General features: G+C 46.2%; 4 protein-coding genes across 6 annotated transcripts; 3 read left to right on the top strand and 1 right to left on the bottom strand.

Annotated features, from left to right (window-relative positions):
• Positions 1–84: 84 nt before the first annotated feature.
• Positions 85–17208, bottom strand: LOC108093793. 3 transcript variants are annotated; one of them, XM_017194075.2, is made up of 24 exons: positions 17043–17208; positions 15396–15738; positions 12654–13455; positions 12197–12289; positions 12076–12133; positions 9818–9957; positions 9586–9759; positions 8213–9268; positions 7712–7796; positions 6830–7652; positions 6582–6765; positions 6407–6518; positions 6186–6335; positions 6077–6127; positions 5708–6017; positions 5510–5647; positions 3916–4349; positions 3267–3858; positions 3026–3203; positions 2766–2956; positions 1112–2705; positions 843–1052; positions 671–781; positions 85–613 (listed from the first exon to the last, which is right to left on the bottom strand). In XM_017194075.2, the coding sequence occupies exons 2-24, from the start codon at positions 15419–15421 to the stop codon at positions 419–421; spliced, it is 7707 nt and encodes a 2568-aa protein (XP_017049564.1). In that variant the 5' UTR covers positions 15422–15738; positions 17043–17208; the 3' UTR covers positions 85–418. The 3 variants fall into 3 exon arrangements, with proteins under 3 accessions (XP_017049564.1, XP_017049565.1, XP_017049566.1); XM_017194076.2 differs by having other exon boundaries at positions 5510–5641; XM_017194077.2 differs by lacking the exon at positions 8213–9268.
• LOC108093798 lies at positions 9980–10611 on the top strand. Its single transcript, XM_017194081.2, has one exon. The coding sequence runs from the start codon at positions 10068–10070 to the stop codon at positions 10479–10481; it is 414 nt and encodes a 137-aa protein (XP_017049570.1). The 5' UTR covers positions 9980–10067; the 3' UTR covers positions 10482–10611.
• Positions 10659–11156, top strand: LOC108093797. Its single transcript, XM_017194080.2, has one exon. The coding sequence runs from the start codon at positions 10659–10661 to the stop codon at positions 11154–11156; it is 498 nt and encodes a 165-aa protein (XP_017049569.1).
• LOC108093795 lies at positions 11245–12059 on the top strand. Its single transcript, XM_017194079.2, has one exon. It carries the CDS (start codon positions 11245–11247, stop codon positions 11968–11970), a length of 726 nt encoding a protein of 241 aa, XP_017049568.1. The 3' UTR covers positions 11971–12059.
• Positions 17209–17497: the final 289 nt, after the last annotated feature.

The following is a 17497-nucleotide window of genomic DNA, read 5'->3' as shown; positions in this document are numbered from 1 at the left end:
TTTGGAGGAGGTGATGCCGAACTAACGTGTCTAATTCTCAATACATCTTTATTGTGGGGGAATCCATACATGAACCCTCTCTCGTATTCTTCTCAATAACTATATTGTTTATTGTTCTTTATAAATGTATCAAACATTGTGTATTAAGCTGATATTTTTTAAGTCGATAATATGCATATATATATGTATTTAATTAGTTTTACGAGGGGACATTGTTAGGCTTAATTCAAAGTGTTATCGGTTCTTGTGGAATACATAATATTTTAAGAAAACAAATGGATCTACATTAACAGTAGTAAAAGGCATGCTCTAAGAAAGGCTACTCGTAAAACGTAGACGCCGCCAATTCAATTGGTCAAATGCGTGGGGGAAAACAAGAACAAATATGTATTTTATACAAAAAAATTAAACAAGTTTCCTATTCCTCATCCTCAGTGCTGTTAACTCTCATGGCTTCCGCTGTCTGAACTTGGCCGCCGGGGCTCGGTGAAGCCGTGACCGTGGGAATCGGCGTCGGCGTTGGCGTCAGCGAACTGTTGGAAATGGCGTCAATGTCATCGTCACACTCTACGTCCTCGGCATGCATCAGCTTCGAAAGATCGAACTGAGTTTCCTGTTCAAGAGTAACTATTAGATTTCGAGGAAATAACCATGCAGTTTCAGTGGTTACCTTTACTTCATCAACTCGTTGTCGATCATGCAGCGCACTTAAAAGCTCGCGAAGGTGTTGATTCTCTTTTCGCAATCGCTCCCTTTCCATATCGCGTTCGTTAATTTTTGGCTGTTATAAGGGAAACCAAACTTAGAGGATTTCTTTGGATTTCAAAACAGAGTAAACCTACCAAAAGCATGGAAATCTGCTCATTCAGTACTGTCAAAATGCCGCTGAGTGCATGGCAAGGCACACTTGGCTCCAGCACGCTGGCGTGCTGGATGCGATTCGGCCCACAGGTGCTGCCCGATCCTCCAGTTGGCTTTTCCGCATCTTTTGGCGCTTCTATTGGTGATGTCTGAGTCGAGCTATCGACCTTGGGTACCGCGACTTGTTCGATCTGAAGGGAAAAAACGATTAACCGACATCTTTAAAAATCCTTAAACTAAATATATTTACGGCTATCTCGTTGTCCTCTTTTTTGTCCGCCACAGGCTTCTCCACATCATCTGCAGTTAACTCGCTGCCCTGACTTGGTCGTGCATCCCCAGATCCAGTTGTTGCTGAGGCCTCACTATCAGCGATTGTTGATTCAGTTGCTTTCTTAGTATGGTCCTCCTCCACTTTCTGCTTATCTGGGTTACATGATTCACTTGTAGTAGTAGGTAGCTTATCTGTCGCCTCAGATTCAACTTCCTTCTCTGCCAGGTTGTCCGCTGCTTCGGGTTGTTTATTCTCCACCGGAAGACCCTCAGCAAGACCAACAGCATCTATGCTTTGACGTTTCGCGGTCTCGATAATAACAGGCTGTGAAGACTTGTGCTCCGTTTTGAATGGCGCCAGAGGAGTGGTGGGTCTGTCATGTGGCTTCGGCGGAATCGCTGGCAAGCGCAGCTCATCGATCTCACAGTATCCGTCATCGTCTTCGTGTATGGCAACTTCGTCAAGATCAAGGGTTTGTAGTTTGGGCATCACCCGCGACGGCGGGATCTGCGCCTGCGCCTGGGCGAGCTGTCTATTTGGTGGCGGCAGTGGAGGCGGCGATGAGGAAAACGACGAGGACGGCGCCACCTTCTTGCGCAGCTTCTCCTTCTCGTGACAGTGGCCGCAGACCACGGTGGACACCGCTGAGACCTCCTGTTCGGGCGTCACGTGCATGTACTCGTTCAGCATCTTGGTCAGGGTTTGAATCTGATCGTAGGCAGCTAGGGCAATGTCTGCACTGTCTTTCGGCGCCTCTGGCATCATTGCAATGTCGACTATCTGGTCGTAGTGCTCCACGGGCAAACGGAAGATATCACAAATGATTTTCTGCTTCTCCAGCAAGTCACTTCTTATGGACGCGTCCAAGCGGCGAAGCTTCTCGCCGGGCGTCAACACAGGTTCCGCGGTGTGCGCCGGACTAATGCTGACCTGAATGGCCGTTGGGTCCACCAATGGGCTCTGCATCAGCAGGGTGCGCGTGTTGTTCGAATTGTTCGAGCAAACAATACTGGCGCTGTCGCGCTTGGAGTGACCTCCCACCATTCCGTAGGTGGAGTTTCTCTCCTCTCCCGTCGATCCTGGCCTGGCCGATTCCCTAGCCGACTGAGAGTGGCGCAGAGTGACGTCGCTGGGCTCGGCTCCACCCGCGGAATACTTATGGCTTGGCTCCCCAGTGCTTCTTATGGACATGGAACGATTGACATCGTTCTGGGTCGAACGCTGCTTAGGTGAGTTCACATAATCCCCATCAGATTCATTGGCTGCCGTCTCCCTCTGAGGATTGCGCAGCTGCACTCCGGTAAGGGAGCTGGTGTTGCTGTTGTTGGTCGCCGGAGCCGGAGTGACCGTGGCTATCGGTAGCATCGGCGCCAAGGGCGTGGTGGTCACAGTGGCTGTCGCCGCCATTGGCTGAGCACAATCGGTGGTCAGCTCCAACGACTCCTTGGTGTTGGAATGCGGAATAGCGGTGAGAGCGGGGTCACTAATGCTCGTGTCATGGCTGTTCGACGCGTTCTTCGAACGGTTCTTTGACTGGCGGGCAGCAGCATCCGAGATGTGCTTAAACCATCTGGAAGAGAACATTTAAAATCATTAATTGCTTGATTGGCGGGATGCTTTGCTCACTTACGTCTTGCATTCAGAGCTGCTAGGCGCACGCAGCTCCAACATTTGTGTTGTCTTTGTCTTGATGAGGAAGAAGGAATTTTTGTCGGCCGCTTCCTGGCGCACCAAGGTCTCTGCATCGATGCTCATAATAGGACTGACCGGCCTATTGTTCAGATGCAGTGTGTAGAGGTTCTTTAAATAGTATTTATCGTCCTACTCAAAGAGAAATGCAAAGTATTAAAACATTGTCTTTTCGTGTCGTCCTTTACTGTGTAAACTTGCCTGCTTGGTCAGCAAAACAATCATGTTTTCAAAGAGCAGGCCGTGCAGCTGAACGCTAGGATTCTTCTTGATCGTCAGGTTGCCGTCATGGATGAGGTGATGCTGAGTCAGGTCCAATTTCTTAAACTCCTCCTTGTCATAGGAGGATCTGTCTAACTTACGCTGAATGTTTTGTAATCTTTACGAACAAATGAAAGTCAGTAAACATGATAGTATAAAGCTTATAAGCACATATACATACTTGTGTGCATCCTCGGCAGTTTTCACTGCCTGGTTGACCTCCACGAGAATCCTTTTCGAGGACTCTACGGCTCGTTGGATGGCCTCCGCTTCGTTAGTGTTTTCCGGCAGCAAGCGCACCGTTACCTTGTACAGGTTTTCAAACAGCAAAGGATACTTCGTGAGGCGCTGCAGCACAGTGGGCAGCAAGTCCTTTAATTCCAGGCGGCGACATGCTTTGTGCGACTCCGACTTCTTCAGCAGCTTTTGCAGCGCCTCATCTTTGTTGCGCTTCTCCTTCAAGGCCTCCAAGGCAATTTGCTGGCGGGCACAGAACTGAGCCGCATACTCGCAGAGAACCACTCCGGACTGACCGTCAAACATTTCGGAAAGCAGATCCCCTATGGTGTTCACCACGTGATTGTGCTCGATGCGTCGCTGCTTCAGGCTCTGCTCGAAGTTGCCGTGAATCTCACGGAGCGAAAGCAATGCGGGTGGAAACAGCAGAAGCAAATGATCCTGCGACAGCAAGCCGCTCTCATAGAGTGGCAGGAAGAACAGACGGTCCAGCAGCTTAAGGGTGCGCACGTGGTTGCGTTCAGTTTGATATATCTCTGTTAAAAAAATTGATTAGCATAACAATGATCATATAAAAAGGGGCTTACACTTACCGTTAATAATCTCCTGACGCTTTTTTTCGGCATCCGTTAAAGCTGCCAGCATCTCGGCTGCCACCATGGAGCTCCAGTCTGCCTCGTTGACGTCGTCCTCGTCGTCGCTCTCCAGATTCCACTGCCTGGCCAACGGGTGGCCGGCATTCCAGAAACTCGAGTTGCTGGCTGCACTGCTTCCACCGGCCCCTGCCATTCCGGCCTGAAAGGAATCCTGCTGGCAATACTGCTGGGCATGCTGCTGGATCAGCAGGTGCGGATGCTGACTCTGGTTGAAACCACCCGCCGGTGCCTGGGGGCCACCCGCTGCTCCAGCCCCAGCAAAATGCTCCATCGAAGTGCTGGGACTCTCGCTGCCGCCAGCTGAAGAGAGACTAGAATTGGAACTGGCCACATAGTTGGCATTCGAAAGACCCAGGTCCAGTTGCTCATCGCTGCGTTTAAAGATAAGAATGGTAAACATTAATGTTAGTGTTTGTTCACGTATTAAGTTCTTTAGATCTTCAAAGATATTACAAAATAACATTTTATACTGTTCGATCACACATTTAGGGTACAATTTAAGTAAAATGAAAAAAAAGTATCATATATTTTTGGCTTTGTAATAAGCGACATTCGCTTAAGCATTTCCTAGTTGCAAATCAAAATTGATTGAGCGTGCTTTAATTACTTAAAACTGTTGAAATTAAGAGTCGTCTTAAAGCTTTTACTCCGATTAAAGCGAATATTTCTTTCCATTATCTTCGCGCTTGGTTTTGTAAGTCAGTTAAATTTAAGGTAGTTCCTCTGCCGAACCGATGAGTCAATTCCAACGCAAGAAATGCCACTAAACGGGCAGCCAAACTAGCAGGTAGGAAAATATGTCGAAACCAGTTGCTCAAACAGTTTGTCAACAGGAAGCAGAAAAACGGCAGCAGATGGGAGCCAGGACGCGACCTGGCATTGACTAACATGACCGGGAGTGGACTGGACGGGACTGGCGTGGCGTGGCCTACATTGTGGTGCAGAAAGCGGGGCTGACAGTATAATCGATGTCAATGCCGGCGTCTAATCAACTATCCTATCCGCGGCGACTGCTAAACACATACGTATGCGGTAATGGTCACCGTAAACATTAGAAGGGTGAAGTGGTGGGCAGTAATGACTAGTCGAAGGCTGGATACCCTGGTCGTGTGCCCTGCGGGGGCGACGACTCCATTAAAAGGTATTAATGCAATGTCAGCTAATCATATCCCTGCCAACTTAAATATGGCTTAATTAAAAACTGAAACTAAAGCGAATCTTTTAGAATAAACACGCAATGGAAAGTTTGTGGAAAGTTTGCGCCGCAATGTTGTGGCGAACGGAAGGCAGACAACATATATTGATTGCATTGCGACGCATTTCACATTAATTAGTAAAATTAATATCCGATTACTTGGCCGCAGCACAAAAGAGTAGGACAATGCTTTAGTTGAGAGGATTTAGGGAGTGGCCCAGACAACGGCCATGGAATGGAAGAATTTATTCGGTAAGCTGAGACGGCGAAGGAGGACAAGAAACAAAGGCAATAGGTCAGGACTACTCATGCCTTCAATCGATTTCGTGAACTTACTTGGGACGCGACGACAAACTTGGATCGGAGGTCTTGCGGCGACTGTTGCGGTTCCTCTTGTTGGACAAGCGCTCCTTGTAGGATTCCGAGCGGTTTACGGACACCGGAGCGCTCTTATGCTTCGGATGCTGACTGTAACTGTAAAGGATTAGCGAGAAATTCTTAAGGCTGCCACTTTTAAAATCTTCCTCCGCATACCGTTCCCTTCGCGCATCCTTATCCACGGCATCCAGCGCGTTCAGCTCGGCAAACACACTCAGACCGGCGGATACGGATCCACTGCTTGACGGAGCCGTGGACGCCACACTGGTGGACAGATCCATGTTGCATCCGGCGCCACCACCTTGGTTAATACTGTCGTTGGCGCAACTGCCGTGAAACGAGCTCTGCAGCTCGGTGGTGTTCAGTGCCGAAGTGTTGCAGGATGTGTTCCCATTCGAGCGTATCGATACGTTCGCATCCGGGCGACGATCCGAGGGTTGACGCACAATCGACGGCTGACCACGGTCTAAAAAACACCAAAGCATATAAAGTATTGGTATTTAATTAATTTTTTAAGCAACCCACCTGGAGTCAACTCCACATCCAAATCCTCATCTTGCCGACTGCGCTTTTCATCTATAATGAAAAATAGTATTAGTCTCTGTTATTTTGCATTTTAGAACATTCCACTTACTTCCAATGACGTCGCTGTTGCGCGGTCGAATTTTGCCCATGAATTTACTGATTTTGTCGTTATGGGCTAGACGTTTTGCCTGGGGCAGGGGTCCGGGACAACTCTCGTCAACTACTTTCGAGCATTGACGGTGTATGTTCAATTTACAGTCTGAAACAGGAACACCGTTTGCATTATATGGAATATTCTCAATTGGGAAGCTAATTTGGGGGGACGCTCACCTGTACAATGATAACCTTGCGGACTCACACCCCAGATAATCGTCTGACAATGATTGCAGTGCGTCACTTCATAGTATTGACGCAATACCAATGGATGACCACGAACATTCATCTGCAGGGTGATTGAATTGCATTTTGAGTAACTTATAGAAAATGGGCTGCGCTCTAAACTCACCTTGCGATTTTTGCCCATTATACGTGACTTGAAGCTCTTGTCTCTGCTCACAAAGTGGTGGACTCGCTCGACAATGCTGCTTGGCGGCGGACGAGTATTAAAGATCCGGTAGATGACCGTGGAGAGAGCCGAGCACAGGGCCACTTTGCGCACATCCTCCGGCGGGGAACCGTTCTCATCCTCACTGTACATAAAACAGGTAAAAACCGATGAATTTAAGTGAAAAAGGAGTAACGTAACAAACTTACATCAGCGTGTGCAGATTGGGCATCAAATATTTATCGATGATTTGCTCCTTCAACTTATCCGTCTTCGCCTCAGCCAGGTGGGCATCGGTGGGTCCGTATATGGTGCCCAGACCGGCGGTGCGCTTCTGTTGGAACTCACGCAGCTGCTCGCTTATCAGGTCCTTGGCACGCTTGCGGCTGCGTAGGAAGACGGTGCGTAGGATCTCCACCTTGTCGTACTCCAACTGCAAAACATTGTCCACCTCTCGGGCGAGCGATTCGTCCTGGCGATACCATGACAGCGGAGCGCGCGGCACGAGGAACGTGGAGTGGATCTCGTAGGCCCACTTGCGCATGTCCTTCGAGGTGCCCTCTTTGTACAGCTCGGTGATCAGGTAGAAGAGAAGTGGCGCAGGATCGGAGTTCGAGATCACGTAGTTCAGGAAGATGGCTAGGAAAGTGACGTTCTCAGCCTCCAACAAGCGAGTCAGATTGTTGAACGGCCCGTTCTCGTCGATGAAGGGCTCCTCAATATCCGAGGAGTTCTCGTCCTCCATTGAAATGATCTCCTTTTGCGTGTCATTCGACTGGGCGGCCTGTATTGGGCCGGAATGTAGAGACGTCGGGATCGGAGAGGAGGCCCCTGCCATCGGCGTAAACTGATGCGACTCGATAAAGACACCTGGCCCAGTTGCTCCTGCTCCGCGACAATTTTCGTTGGGATCTTCGAGGACGGTCATGTGGGAGGTGGACAAATATGGCGGCGGCGGAGTCCCGGGTGGGGAGGATTCACCATCCTTCTCAACAATCTCCCAAGAACCCGAAGTGGTTTTCGTTAAACGATCTATGAACAATAAATAGTTTATTCAACGTGTCTGAAACCACAAATTGTATTTTCCTTACCCGGATGTCTTGGATGCATGTTATCCGGTGAAGATCCCACTCGACGATGCTTGTTCTTGACAGAATTCGGTGTCAGTCCCAGAGCCTGTGGATTTCACTCGGTTAATAATTGAATTCTTTTGTGTATTTCAATAGATTTTAAGCTAACCCAAGTTGGATAAAAATAAGGTAAACAATTTGACCTGCAAATAGCTCACAAAAACTACATCCCCGATGCAAATAATATATGCCCACAAATAATAATCATTTCCTGCGTGTTATTCATGTTCAGTGTGTAATTAAAGGTGTTTTCGGTTGCTGTTAGTTGAGCTAGCAGAAAGCTAATTAAAACTAATATTATTAACATTGGCAACTTATGATAGCGTCGATTTTAAAATTAGAAGCATGGAACAGAGAAATGTTAGAGAATGGAAAGGGTGTGAGAATAGGAGAACAAGAGGATTAAGTATTGGGCTGTGTTTTTGGCAGAGAGTTAGGTCGAGTGATTCGTTAGCTACTTACGCCTGTGGCCTGGCCACCACCGCTCAACTGCTGCTGATAGTGCTGCAGCTGCTGCACAATGTTGGGTCGCTGGGACAGAGGGAAGGCAATGTTCGGGATGTCGTTCTGCACCGCCGTGGTGGTGGAGACCAGGGGATAGTTAAAGCTGGCGCCCACGGAATTGGGCTGAGCGAGATTCTGGCAGCTGCCGCGGCTCATGTCCTCAGTCATCATGCCAGGCAATCGGGGCGGCAACGGCGGCGGGCCTCCATCCACTTCGATGGATCCTCCGGCTTGTCCCGCGGCGCAGGCCGATTCCATTTGCAGGAACATTTGGGTGGACATCTTGGGGTCGGACAATGCCTTCGTTTTGATCTTGGAACGCTTGGACTTGGCGTTGCTCGGACTGTTGTCTGTGCTGCTGGGCAGTGGCTGCTGTTGCGACCTGTTTAACTGGGGACTTGTGGCACGATCCAGATCGGAGACAGGAGCCACCAGATGCGAGCCTCCCGGTGATGCATTTCCGTTCTTTAGGTCCAGGTTCAACTGTCGTGGGGGATTCCTCTGCGGCAGCGGTGGCGGCACATCCTCCTCGATCAAACTCCGCGATATCAAGAACTTGTTCTTGCCCTTCGAAGGTCCGGAGTCCTTGAACCGATGCTGCTGCTGCTGGTGCGCATGGAAGTACGGGTGCTGCGAGGTTGGAGTGCTGGTGTGCTGATGCATCGACTGCGACATGGCCTCCGCCTGGTGGCTCATCCGCTGCTGCTGCAGGAAGTCCGCGGTCAAGCCGAACGGAGATGGAGTCGTTAGGTCCTTTTCGATCTTGTTTTTGCGCGTGCCCAGCGACAAGGACGACAGGGAACGCGGCAGGAGGGAGAGGAATGCGGGTGAGGTGCTTGCTGGCTGTTGCTGTGGCGGATAATTGTTGTTGTGGAGATTGTGGTGGTGGTGAAGATGATGGAATTGCTGATTGCTGTGAGTGGCGGACGCGGACAAGTGTTGGATTTGGTTGGGCGTTAGTAATGCTGTGTTCTTATTGCCAGCGGCCGCCTGAAGTTTGACAGTCGGTGCATCCTGTGTTAGGGTTTCGTCATGGGTGTGCGTTAGAATGCCGCGAGATGGAAGAGAAAGATAGAGATCAGATCATGTAGCATCATTCGGTTTCAACTGGCTCTCCGTTTTATTTAGCGCACAGCTCACAATTGTTACGAACAGCGAAAGAGCGTTGTTAGGTTTTTGTATTAGCTGGGTTAACAGAGCTGCCTGGCGTCTGCTTGCGGCATTAAATTTTAGGGTGTGGAAGGGACGGGACTCCTGGGCTTAAGGAACTTTCGCTGACCTAGCTTATCGATACGGACGGGTAAGTCTTACATTGGAACCCCCCAACTCACCTCGGCTCCCACTTGATGGAGTTGCTCGCGCAGCTTACGGATGTTCGCCTCCGACAGCTTGTAGCTCGGGTTGTTCTGATCGCTCTTCAAACGCTCCAGATTCAGTTTCTCCTGTTCCAGCATTTTCTGCAACGTCTGGATCTTGTACGTCTCCATCTCCCGCCGTTTGATACTCTGCAATTCGAAATGATTAAATAAAAAAGATCTTAAGTTTAAACATTAAAGTACTTACATCCACTGGTTGCGGACCAGTAATGGAAGCAGTGCGATCTCGTCCAGAAAGAATTGGTGTCGAGGGCGTTACCACGGTCACCGAAGTCGGTCGCGTCTGCTTCTGACTTCGCTTCACGGCCAACTCCACTGTGGTAGAGGCTAAAGCATTAAGGAAAGAAATAAAGCCTTGATTAGCTTGTCTAAAAATATTAAAACTTTTTCTGAACATTTTACCAAAGCAAATTAAAACTATAAAACAAAAATTTATTATGGTCGTGCAGAGATTCATTAAGTTTGTGCTCTTTGCCGGCACGTTTTACTTGGCCAAGGAACTGGGAGTCTGGGAGGATCCAGTTGAACCGGATGTGAACATGGAGAAGGAAGGATCTGTTGAGACGGAGAGTTCGACCGAGCAACCGGCAGAAAGAAAGAGCCCAGACTTTAAAAAGGCGTTCTTCGATGAGGAGGACAAGCGAAAACTCCAACGCAAAAAGGAGGAACTGGAGAAAAAGCTCTGTCCCAAAGGGAGCATCTGCGAGCCGCCACCAAAGTCTCTAAGCGAATCCATCGGAGAAGCGCTCTACGACACTTGGCTGGCTTTGAAGAAGATTCCACCATACTGGATGGAAGCCGCAGAAAATGTGGCCGAAAGCATTTGTCGTTTAATCAAAGGGGATAAATAACAAAGTGTAGTGGATCTAAGCTTAAAGTCCAAAACAAAAATCAAACTCAGTAAACGTATGACTTTCGAAATAATCAAAATTCTGTTAAAAATCAACAAAAATATAAATCCTAAACATTTTTTTACTTAAATTTTTCAGTCGGAAAGAACTAACTAAATTAGTACCAAAAAGTTAAACATGTTTTCCAAAGAGATTGCTAGATTGGGTTTCCTTGCCGGAATTGCAATGTATGTAAGGCAAATGGGAGGTGGAAACATATCGGAGGATAAGGTTGTCTTTGCAGCCTCCGAAAATCTCTCACGCAAAACTTTTTCCCTTTTGGAAGGAAGCGAGTTCAAATTTGCGGCTGCGCACAATTGCAGTTTGGCCCTCCGGAGGGGGTTTTACTTTTCCCTTCGAATGCCCGACTGGGCCAAGGACTTTAAGCAGCAGACCCAGAAGATCCTGGCTCTTAATTTCGAGCTACCAAAAGTAAATTTGAGAAGCAGCAAAGATAAAAAGCTCGCGAGTTACTACGGAGATAATCGTGAGGAGCGTTACGGATCAATCTTTTCAGAGAGTTCTGGTGGCCGTTTCTTTGAACACATCCCAAAAGAAGTCTCCGAACCGTCAAAATACAGGCGATCACCCAAGATCAAGGACGATTTGACTTGCGGCAAACGAGTTACACCCTAGACGCTCAGACATGGAGTGTCATATTTTGAAATCAGTTTAAAAACATCAAGAAGGGGGAACGGAGAACGGGTTTTCGGCGCTACTAAAAATGGTTGTGGGTCTGATTGTGAAGGCGGGCGTGGTGTACGCTGTGGTCATGGCCACCATAAATAATGGCGTATGGGAGTCTCCGGAGAAGACGCAGGATGTGTACGACGACACCGTGGAATTCATTGAACCCTATGCCGAACGAGCGCGTCGCAAGCTGAACATCTGCCCTCCGAGGCCTCCGCCGGAGGGCGAGTTGCCCTTCTTCGGCATTTACTACTATAATAAGTTTGTTAAATCGGTGTTCGACGTTCTGAGCGTTTTCCCCGCCGGTCTTTCTGCATTTTTGGCAAAAGCACCAGGCGTCGTGACCGCCTTTATCGATAGCATTCAAAAGTATATCAAAGAAAGCAAGTCCAAGAAGAAGGAGATCACCATATCCAAAGGACAGCTGGATGAGACGCCTCTTGTGAGACCACACGGACTTGTGCCACCTCACTGCAAGGACAAGAACTGCCCGAAGGCTCCACTGGTTCCACCTGGTTGTAATCGAAACAGGGATAGCTTCATCTACGAGCCGCGAATGCCCAAGAAAGCTCCTTGCGAGTGCTCAAAGTGCAAGCAACGCCAGGCGGAGAATTGGAAGGACAATAAGCGCAAATGCTCCAGTCTTGCAAGCAGCGAAAGGAAGTGTGCCTGCGGCGAAGATCCCCGTCCGGAACCGCGCTCAGAATCCATTAAATCTTGTAAACAGTGCCGAAAACCCCCCTCAAACTCCGCTCCCTAGGGATCCCTTCACCAAATCTGTCCAACACCTTAGCCAAATTTGTTGTAACGTAACCTAGACAATAAACATTTGGTTAACTCGGTTTGGCAGAGAACGTCGTCCTACCTTTTATAAGGCCAACTACCGTTGGATGCTTCTCCTGGCGCACTTCATAGCCATTTACCTAAAATAGAGAATATTTAATATGTTAAAAAGCTTTGTAGAACCATAAAGCTGGTCCACTTACTCTTAGTATCATATCGCCAGCAACCAGGCCGGCAACCTCGGCGGCTCCGCCAGGCTTAACGCTTTCCACAAACACAGGATTATCACCGGAAACCTGCCGTCAAAAAGTTTTGCAGTATTAGTGCTTATTCAGTGTTATTTTACAACCAGCAAGTTTCTTAAATTTTTTTTTAATGGAGGTTTTCAAGTTCATTATCAAGAAAATTGTATAGATCAATCATTAGATCATATAAAAGTCAACAATAAAGAGATAAGTCGGTTAAAAGTTCCTAAAAGTCTAAAGTATACAATTGAGCTTTAAAACCCTTTTTATCGCTAATCAATTACAAAGTGTCTGCTGTTAAAGTCACTTTGGAATTTAATTAGTAACCCTTCGTGATACTTAGGGACTTGGACGTAATTTGTACATTGAAAAGAGCCAAAAGGGGTACTTTTCTTCGTTCATGACCACTGCTCACCTTCATTCCGTATCCGTTGCCATCCTTGCGCACAGTCAGGGTTAAATACTGAAAACTTTTTGGTAATGCTTGGCTCGGCGTCGTCGGCGTGGTCGCTGGCGTCGTGGGCTCCTGGGAATGCCCACCACCCAGGTCCCGGGCAAGTGGTGTCAGATTGAGACTGCTGCGCTCCCCCGGCGCCTGCAGAACGGGGTTGCCGTTGTCCGATTGATTCAATTGCACGCCCCCGCCCATTATGCTGCCGTTGTTGTTGTTGTTGCTGTTGCTGGCATTGTTATTATTTGCGGATGTGGGCGTGGCTGGAGCAGACAGAACACCACCACCGCCAGCTGCAGTTGTGGTGTCACCATTCATCTGGCTCTGCTTGTAGCTCGCTGGCAACGGCGGGGTCTGCGGTGGCACGGACTGGTGGTTCTCCCGATCCCGATCCTTGTCCCGGTCTTTGTCCCGATCCCGGTGACCACTGAGGCTGCTGGCCAGACTGCTCAGACTGCTCGCTAGCGAAGGGGATCGCGGTATCTTCGACTTGTTGGACAATTGCTTCTGTTTTTGCTTGCTCTTTGAGTTCTTCACTGATTTCTGCTTGGGCGCTGGCAGCTCGGGAACCGAATCCACAACAATTGCTGGTGACTGGGGCGCAACCGCGGATGTGCCTGCTCCAGTTGCAGTTCCAGGACCTGAGTGTCTGGCACCGTTCGTGTTCGGATTGCTCGCTGATGACTCCGGGGGCTGAATGCTTGACTCTTCTGGCAGCTCCTGAACTTCATCGTATTCATGTTCGTCAGTATACAAATCTATTAACCTAGGTTGTAAATAAAGATATGGAAGTTAATAAGTAACTTGTATTTTGTATAAATACATTTTTTTAATTTGCACTTCAATATGGTTGCTCCCAAAACATCCCTCTTGTGCAGTATTTGTGGACTCGGAATGGAACCAAACGATTGTCAACCCAATCATCTATGAAACGTAATCAATGCTAAATAATTTCATGACGGAACTGCTTCTGCTGTCTGCCAGCGATTCACATACTGCGGTGTGCTGTTTTTACCAGCAGATAGCTAGATTAGTGGCTAATCAAGACCTCGCCGTGAATGCGACAAACATGTAACGAAAGTCACGGCCAAAGCCAAAGCCAAGCGATCTGTCGCTGCTTATGGGTCTCTTTTAATTGAGCTAAAATTAAATCAGCCAGAAGAATAGATACAGTTTAATTGCTGTTTATTTGGTCATTTTGCATGTGAATGGAATGGATATACGAGTATGTAGTATGTATAGTACGTACGGAACCTTCTATATACCGGACTATAATAAAAGCTTATTTCCCGCCTGGTGAATTCATTATTATGATGAGTTATTTCCATAACAGCCGGACAAGACCTCCAAAAAGCAAATGTTTACATTAACTTTTTGACTGATTGGCCCATGTCAATAACATGTCTCTCTGTTTGATCTAGGAGAATTCTCTCGCTGTCTAAAATTAGCTGCTAAATTTTGAGGAAATCTTGCTGCAGCCCGATGACGGCGGCTGAAAAAAACCAGTTAAAGCCCCCAAATTATACGTACGACAAGAGCAAATAAGCAACACTTATTCAAGCTGTTAATAGATTTAAATCATTTTGCATGCTTATTATACAATCCATAGTTAAAACACCACCACAATATGCACACACAAACGAGCTTAGAAAGTCATTGGTTTCGCCAACTATTTGGGCTAAAACTTCCCCTGGTGGCAATAAAAGAAATAAATGGTAAAATGTGAAAACTGGCCGCTCCCTAAGTTGGTGCGAGTATATATGTATTAAGTCATCCATTTGGTAGTCGAAACCACACAAAAACAACCCCAAGCTTGGGGGAACTATTGGTATAAACAATCAGCAAACAAACAGTGCGTTTCAGAACTGTGGGACAACGAAAAAGTTTCACCTCGCCAATTGGCACTTTTCAACAAACGTAAGGTGACTAATCGTGGGTCAAATGAATTAGTAATTTATTACAAAACTTGATCGGTGATCTAATGCAAGCTTATGTTATACCATGAATGTATCCGAGCTTTTGACTAAAACTTGCCTCTACAAATAATTTTCTAATTTGAAACATGCCATAGAGAGGGAGTTAGCATTTTGGAGAAAATATTAATGCATTAAGAACAATCAAGATTACCTTAAAACGATATCCGTCAACTTGGTATATACAACAAGTCGATCTGGCGATCGATCAATGAAGTTACTAAAAGTGTTGTAAATCTATATACAATGCTATTATCAGGGCTTTGTTATTTTTCATGGCGATAAGACAAGCTAAATTTTAGACGAATCAGCAGGCGCATACCCTATTTTATTTTGATCTTACAAAACTTGATGGATTTAAATAAATTGCCTTTTTTTATGTAGCTTTATATTTATCAAAGATAATATCCAGTGCTGCTTTTTGAATTCCACATTTGTTAGAATGCTTACACATAACTCCATAATATTATTTAAATTGTTTATCCGTCAGAACCAGTCGACACTGCCTTCAAATTTGCAATATAAATGCAACTTCATTGTGTGTTTATATGTAAAATCGACTGTGACATACGAATAAGAGAGAAAATAACAACTATTACGTTTCTCGAGGACAATATAACAGGAAAAATAAAGACTTATCGTAATTCGAGCAATTAAGGCAGTGAGTAATATGGCTAACCGAGAGAAATCATAGGCCATGTTTGCTTTATGGAAACGTTAAACTCAATCTTACCGTTTTTTGATTGATGGGTCATCCATAGGGTTTTCTGCGATGGCTTTTGATGGCTGCTTTTGGGGTGCAAAACTGCAAATTTAAAGGCATGCGTAAGCCACTTAAAATCGAAGGATTCCTGGGGGAATTTTTCGCATTGGGTTTTGGACCAATCACCAACGGTAGCGGAATGTTTTCGCAGCTATTTTTAAATTAGCTGTTTAAACGGAACCAAAATTATGCCAGAAGTGATTTAATTGCGTTGATTTTCTGTAGCTTTAGTTCTGTTTTTTTGCGTTTTGTTGCACTTTTTGAATGGGTTTTAAATATGTATGTTATTTGCACTGATACTTTTCACTTAAACCTGTGCGCACAAAAATTCGTTTTGAAAACATTATATGGCCATAATGCATGTACATTAAAATATTTGTGTGTTTTTGGGTGGGTGGGTGATTTAGTGGGCGCAAAGGGTTGTGGGGAGTAGGAGGGGACTAAAATGCAAGCAGCGATCTCCTTGCAATTTCATTGTTTTTATTTCAACACAGATAAAGAAACGGCACCCACACACTCGCGCGCCAGCCATACATATTCCAATCACTCTCTCACCGCGCTCTCTTTATCTCACACTTCCGTTAACGTCTGCGCTTTGGCTCTCTCTCTCTCTCTCTAGAAGCAGTTGTTGCTGCTTTTGTTGTTGTGCTTTTTGCTGACTAGTTTTCACGAAACATTTTAATGGATGACGACTTTGGGGTTGGGGAAAAACAAGTTTTGGCCGAAAATTGAAATACTAATGAAATAATAATGGTAGCAAAGACAAGCGTATGAAAATTTCAATTCCAGCGATCCTTTCCAGGTCCGTCTATTTTCCATTGCAACAGCTGATTGTTCAATTGTTCAATTAGCGTGACAAAACGAAAAAAAAAAAACTAAAAATTTCTCCCTCTCTTGATTTGCACTGATCTCACAGAGTTTGTTTACCCAAATAAATCAAATCTTGCAGTTTCACTCCTTTTTAATTAAACGCAAATATTTAATTGAATAAATATGTATACACACAAACTGGACGACTATCTGTGTGTGGGGGTGCGAGTGCGATCATCACCGCAAACGCAAGGCAAAACAATATGGCTGCCGCCGCCACTTGTTAGAGAAAACAACCGATCACAGAGTCTCGAAAAGCGTCCAGTTGTTTATCATGTACTCATTAATTCGATCGCCGCCCGCTCCACCAAGCCGCACATCCCTAAAACCGAATTAAAGTCATGTACACTGCAGTTCAAGAGTTCAGCACTCGACGCACACACACATGCGCGCATTTCACTCACACACCGACGGGCGAGTGTAGAAAATAAATACATATGCCGTCAGACACAACACATACGCCCGCCCCTATAAGCGCGCTGCGTCTGTCTGCGTGCGATAGGTTAGAGATCATTTTTAGACAAATTTGCGTACAATATTTTCTGGCAAATTGCAAGCTCGCGAATAATAAACTTTGGATGTCGTTTGACGAATAGGCACAAATGCACTTAAACTTCAACGCCCGTTTGTGTGGGTGCACGGACTGTCTCTTTTTTCCGTCTTTTATTGCTTTTGTTGCAGTGAGCTCACGCGTAGCGAGCTGCGCATCATTCTTTCTCCGCACCGTCACTTTCGCCACGCACTTACTTTAGACGGGTAAACGCACTCGTATTGCCACTAAATGCATTTCACAAAAGCTGCAAAAATTGTTTTTATTTTTCCACTTATCGCGCCATCAACACGCACACGACGTTCTTTTCTTTTCAGCTTGAAAATTGTAAATGACGGAAAAGAGCGCAGAGAATCGGGCATATTTAGCAGTGTTGAAAAGGGCGGTGGTGCTTTGTACAAAGATGAGTACCTAACTCGTTTTCAAATGTATAGTTTACTCAGTACCCTAATCAAGGTACTAAATACAAAGAACTTTTTTTTGGCAACATTTGCTGGGCTTTAAAAATTCTACTTCAAAAACATTCTAACTTTAAATGCCTAATTAAATCGACTTTTACAAATATTCTTATGTAGTCAGCTAAGTCTATTAAATCATATCTTTGGTAGATAGGAAAAGTTAAGTTAGAAAGTAGGTGTTCCAAATATTTTAT

This window comes from Drosophila ficusphila, unplaced genomic scaffold (assembly GCF_018152265.1).
Source record: "Drosophila ficusphila isolate 14025-0441.05 unplaced genomic scaffold, ASM1815226v1 contig_414, whole genome shotgun sequence".
Lineage (NCBI taxonomy): Eukaryota > Metazoa > Arthropoda > Insecta > Diptera > Drosophilidae > Drosophila > Drosophila ficusphila.
Note: the sequence above shows the minus strand (reverse complement) of the source record. Positions and strands in the feature narration are given on the sequence as shown.